Source organism: Gordionus sp. m RMFG-2023, chromosome 5, assembly GCF_954871325.1.
Source record: "Gordionus sp. m RMFG-2023 chromosome 5, tfGorSpeb1-WG-v2, whole genome shotgun sequence".
Lineage (NCBI taxonomy): Eukaryota > Metazoa > Nematomorpha > Gordioida > Chordodea > Parachordodidae > Gordionus > Gordionus sp. m RMFG-2023.
In genome coordinates, this window is record NC_088779.1 from 31,624,849 (window position 1) to 31,630,918 (window position 6,070).

At 24.7% G+C, this 6,070-nt stretch overlaps 1 protein-coding gene across 2 annotated transcripts; it reads right to left on the bottom strand.

Annotated features, from left to right (window-relative positions):
- Positions 1-373: 373 nt before the first annotated feature.
- Positions 374-1,673, bottom strand: LOC135930059 (uncharacterized). 2 transcript variants are annotated; one of them, XM_065466842.1, is made up of 5 exons: positions 1,644-1,673; positions 1,322-1,601; positions 1,095-1,230; positions 936-1,039; positions 374-390 (listed from the first exon to the last, which is right to left on the bottom strand). In XM_065466842.1, the coding sequence occupies exons 1-3, from the start codon at positions 1,663-1,665 to the stop codon at positions 1,197-1,199; spliced, it is 336 nt and encodes a 111-aa protein (XP_065322914.1). In that variant the 5' UTR covers positions 1,666-1,673; the 3' UTR covers positions 374-390; positions 936-1,039; positions 1,095-1,196. The 2 variants fall into 2 exon arrangements, with proteins under 2 accessions (XP_065322914.1, XP_065322915.1); XM_065466843.1 differs by lacking the exon at positions 374-390 and having other exon boundaries at positions 1,014-1,039; positions 1,099-1,230.
- Positions 1,674-6,070: the final 4,397 nt, after the last annotated feature.

Consider the following 6,070-nt stretch of genomic DNA (forward strand, 5'->3'; position numbering starts at 1 on the left):
CCTTAATACACTTTAGTAGTGCATTTTGGATTGTCCTATTCACTCTTTCAACCATGCCATTTGCTTGAGGGTGATAAGCACTTGTCACCCTCTGCATGGTCCCTATGAGTTTGTAAAAATTATTGCTTATTTCATTCACGAACTCACGTCCTTGATCATTAATTTGAATCTATATATAATATTAATATTTTATTACCAAATTTATTATACTTTAGCCCTACCATGTGTGCATAGTAACGAGTAAAGGAAGCGTACCGATTTTGCGGTTTTATCTTTTAAAGGCATGGCTACAATATATTTGCTGAAATAATCAACTGCTACAGCAATGTATTTATAGCCATCCTCACTTTGAGGCAAAGCAGTTAAATCAACACCTATTTGTGTCCATACCTTTTGTAAAATAAAAGATTGTTGTTATATTATATACTCCATTAAGAGGTTAGGTGTCATGTAATAAAGTAAAGCTGCTTACCATTATTTATGATTGCAGCTGAAAAAAATAATAATAAAGAATGAGGTAAAATCTAAATTAGCTAAAAAATGAAATTATGATATATATATCAATTTTTACCTGAGATTGAAGAGGACTATATTAATTTTATTTATTATATTTTCAGATTATAAGTTTTAATTAGTAGATTATATGCAAATTATATTTTTATTTTGGAATGTTATATTAACCTTAAAGAAACTAAAAATGAATATATGATATATTTCTTGTAAAAAAATTCAATAAAATTTAAATGGTTCAATATATGAAACCAACATAACTAATAAAAACAAGTGCCACATACATATAAGCTATAATAGACAGATCATTAATAAGGCTACAAATGAAAAATATAAAATACATAAACAAAAATTAGAAACAATTATAATGACCAAACTATAAAAATTTTCAAATTAAGGATTTGTTATGTAATCAACTTTAATACCTTTGTTGGAATAGGAATTGAATGCAACTTATTGTTAGTTTTGTCAAATCTATCACAACATTTTACAAAATTAACCATCCAATTTCATATTTGGCCACCAGAAGCTAAAAATATAATAAATGATATGGTAAATAGATTTATTATGCAGAAATATTTTACCTACTAGTCAAGTTGCTGTGAGTCTTGGTGATACCAAAATGGTCAGCTAAAGATTTTGCCTCATTAGTATTACATCCACTCCACTATAACTTTTTAAAGAAGTTAAACTCTTCTGTTACAATCTAAAATTGTTTCACTATTATAAAAATGGTAACAATTTATTATTGTGTATTATATTTAAAAATATATTATTGATCATATAATATTATAATTTTTATATATTTTACCTATCAGCCAATTTGCTGTAAGTCTTGGTGATACCAAAATGGGCAGCAAGAGATATTGCCGACACATTAGTATCACATCCACTGTGAACCATTTGAAGAAGTTGAATTCTTCGGTCAAGGTCCAAAACAACTTCACCATTATGAGAATGGTGATGCATTTTACCCTTACAAATTTTATATCTCGAGGCCTGAACTCGCAGATTGCGTCTTAAGCCTTTATTGGAAGACATAGATGATGGATATTTTTGGTAAAGGATATAATCCTGTATCTCATCGAATTCTATTAAAATGAATAGAAATATACTAAACAAAATTTATTTACTTGATTTATCGTCTTTCGTCATTTGATTGGGGAAACAAAGGATAATTTTGGTATCAAAAACAACTGTTGAAATGAATAAAAAAATAATATATATAATAAATGGCCCAAGAACATATCCAAAAATTTAATTTATAATATTCAATGAAAATAAAGAATATTTCAGTGTATTTTGGCGATCATTTTGTTTGCACACTGAAATTTATCTTATAGAAAAAATTTGCAATATTTTTTTAAGTTAGCAAAGATTTAAATAAACTTATATACAATAAATATATTATTCAATGTAAATAAAGAATATTTCAGTGTATTTAGAATCATTTTGTTTGCAATACTGAAATTTATCATATAGAAAAAATTTGCAATATTTTTTAAGTTAGCAAAGATTTAAATAAACTTATTTGGAATAAAAAATTATCAGGCCCAAGATCATATCCAAAAATTTAATTTATTGTAAATTTGCAATATTTTTTTAAGTTAGCTAAGATTTAAATAGCTTAATTGAAATAAAAAATTAATAGGTATGTATACTCATAAATAAATATTCAATTAAAATTGCTAAAATTTATTATTAGAAAAATTTACAATCATTTACTTTGCAAAGTTGAGTATTGGTAGAATAATAGGTTTTTATGCCAGTTTATAAGTTAATCGTTGTTGTAATGCTAAGTTAATCGTTGTTATAATGCTATCAAATATATATAAATAATTTACTTTGTATACTTTATCTAAAATTAATTAAATTAAGATATTAGAAGGATATATTATTTACTACTTTGCAAAATTTGTAGGCCAGCAATATTTACAATTGATCTTGATAGATTCTTCATAAATTTAAACGAACTCCCACTTCAATCAAATATGTCAAAATCACTAAAAAAAATAAGGTTAAATCTTAACATGTCAGTCATAAATGCCAATATCACTAAATTAGAATCTATTTAAATCGGGAGTTCATCTAAAACGTTACACCGGTTCGGGTCAATTATTATTTTTTAAATCTGATTGTAAAATAAAATATTAGGATCCTTTTGTTAACTTTCAAAAGAATAATCAATATATCAATTTAATTTGACGGAATGTAATTTTTAAAAAAAATTTAAGATCGACCGGGCTCGGCAAAACCCGTTCTAACCCGAACCAAATTTTTTTTTTAAAATATATTCAGAGCCGGGCTCGGGCCGGGATTTGCCGATCTCTAATAAGAATATACTCCCTCCATTAGATGCGTATGAAAATTCGGAACTGGTTAAACAGGTATATTTTAACTAAACCCGACTATTTTTAATTCTCTTTATTTATTGCTAAAAATCCTTAAATATCATATATTCCTTTAAAATTTGATAAACATGTTAATGATGATGATGACGATAACATTGTCATTTTACATTTACTTTTGATGTAAATGATTGAGTATTATTTATGTTAAAATTTGATAAACATATTCATGACTATGATGATGATGATGATGATGATTATAACATTGTCATTTTACATTTAGTTCTGATTGTAATGATTCAGTTTTATTATTCTAATAAATATTTGGTAGCTGGAAATATATTCTTAGAGTCAATCCAAAAAAAATATGGCCAAGAAGAAGAAAATATAGAAATACTCTTAAAAAAAACTAGATTTATATAGATGCCACTACAACTATGATAATGGATGTTAAATATAATTTTGTTCGAGTTAAATAGTAATATCCTCCTGAATCAAGACATTAATCTTATCCTTCATAAGATGGGACAAAATTCAATCCTCTAAAAAAAAAGATTGTTACTAAATATTTATATCTTCAGCAAATTAACTTTGTCATCCCCTAAAGTTATACACGCCTAAATTATTACTTATGATATGGATGGGAAATCCTTCTATTAGCCCAAATAATTTTTGTTAAAAAAAAGGTAATAATATTATTTACATGTTTTGTTTTACTCTCCCCCCCCCCCAATGCGCCTTACTATTTACAACAACTGATAGAGATTAAATTAACTCCTTAAAAGACTCACTTTGGCAGTATTTTGTGAATGATTCGTAAGAAAAAAATCATATATAAATATGAAAAGCGAATCAAAAATGATCCTTCATTCAATCTTTGTGCCAAACAGCTGGCCTGCTGGTTGGAGGCATGATATCTTCTAGATTATTTTTTGAATAATAAATATTGAAAAAATTTGATGATCGTTTAAAGAACTTAACCTTTACACCTCCCATGCCAAAATAAACTCTGGATCCATATCCGGTTTATCTAAATGTAGAAAACATATGATTTAAAAAATTAGATAAATTATTTCTATCACGGTCGCGATATAATGGTTCCGGCACGTACTATCGCTTAACTCGATACCTAAGAAAGAAATATTCATACTGATGCTTCTTTGTTATTATAACATTTTATAAGGCCCATCTTTATTCTCCTAAACTTAGAAACCCTGAGCCTGGGCCCAGACCTGTAATTTTTTTTTAGAATTAAGGTTCACAGTGTTGATTAGAATTTTTTATCGTAACAAACTATATTTAGCAAAAGCGCAAAAAACAAATGTTCTCAATATCAATACAACAATCGTTTTCGTGATTAATTCTATTAATTTTTGTTGATGTATTTAGACATAATAATTCTGATTTAGCAAAAGATTACTTCTTCTGACAAATATATTTTATTAGGCAAAGTGTGCGAAAGATTTTCTAAGGAAAGTGGGCCCTAACAGTGTGAAGAATCTAGAAATTTCTAAGTAATTTTAAATTATTAAATATTGTATTTATTTTAATTTTTTTTTATTTTAGGTATCTCTTATAAGACGGAATACTAATTTGAATAAATTATTACAGGGGATGTCAACTTAAATGGCCAAAAGACTTGGGGAATTGATGGCACTTAAGTGTAAGAAAACGTACAAGTTAAATCTGATTAATTATTTTATATATTAGATAAGAGCATATTATTTACGTTATTATTCTGACTCTAAATAATGAAGATAAGATAAGATCTTCTCCTCCGATCATATAGTTCCGTTATTTCCCCTTCCCTTCCGAGCCTTTCCGTCTGATCCCTGCTTTTCCCATTCCTTCCCTTCCGATCCCACCCTTTCGGATTCTACCTCATTTGAACCCGTTCCTAAAAAAAGAGAAAATAAAAAAAGAAAAGAAAGAAAAAAAAGAAAAGAGAAAAAAAAATAGAAAAAAACGAAAAAAAGAGAAAAAAATTGTTTTATTTATTACATATACTTATTTGTGAACATATATTTACGTTATTATTATTTTGAATGTATATGATATTGTAAAGAAAAGAAAAAAAGAAAAAAAAATAGAAAAAAAAGAAAAAAAAATAGAAAAAAAAGAAAGAAAAGAGAAAAAAAAAGAAAAAAAGAGTAAAAAATTGTTTTATTTATTACATATACTTATTTGTGAACATATATTTACGTTATTATTATTTTGAATATATATGATATTGTAAAGAAAAGAAAAAAAATAGAAAAAAAGGAGAAAAAAAAGAAAAAAATTGTTTTATTTATTACATATACTTATTTGTGAACATATATTTACGTTATTATTATTTTAAATGTATATGATATTGTAAAGAAAAGAAAAAAAAGAGAAAAAAATATAGAAAAAAAAGAAAAAAAATAGAAAAAAAAAGAAAAAAAGAAAGAAAAGAGAAAAAAAATGTTTTATTTATTACATATACTTATTTGTGAACATATATTTACGTTATTATTATTTTAAATGTATATGATATTGTAATGAAAAGAAAAAAAAGAAAAAAATATAGAAAAACAAGAAAAAAATTAGAAAAAATAGAAAAAAAGATAAAAAGAAAAAAAAGATAAAAAGAAAAAAAAGAAAAGAAAGAGAAAAAAATTGTTTTATTTAATACATATATTTACGTTATTATTATTTTAAATGTATATGATATTGTAATGAAAAGAAAAGAAAGAAAAAAAATATAATAGAAAAAAAAGAAAAAAAAATTGTTTTATTTATTACATATACTTATTTGTGAACATATATTTACGTTATTATTATTTTAAATGTATATGATATTGTAAAGAAAAGAAAAAAAAGGGATAAAAAAAAGAAAAAAAAAATTAAAAAAAGAGAAAAAAAAATAGAAAAGAAAGAGAAAAAAATTGTTTTATTTATTACATATACTTATTTGTGAACATATATTTACGTTATTATTATTTTAAATGTATATGATATTGTAAAGAAAAGAAAAAAAAGAGATAAAAAAAAGAAAAAAAAGAGAAAAAAAATAGAAAAAAAAATAGAAAAAAAAGAAAGAAAAGAGAAAAAAAAGATGCTCTTGCGTCACCTTTGATTAAGACTAATGCTTATTATGTTCCTAAGATAAAGGAATTTTTAGAACTTTGTCGTTAATAACGATTGGGAATCTTGGTGTTACTGCAACACAATGTTCAAGTTAAAATACC

Coding starts and splice junctions, on each gene's coding strand:
- LOC135930059 (XM_065466842.1), bottom strand. CDS start 1,665: ATGACGAAAGACGATAAATCAA. Junction 1,602..1,643: donor GACGAAAGACGATAAATCAA/GTAAATAAATTT, acceptor TCATTTTAATAG/AATTCGATGAGATACAGGAT. Junction 1,231..1,321: donor TACAGCAAATTGGCTGATAG/GTAAAATATATA, acceptor TTTTTATAATAG/TGAAACAATTTTAGATTGTA.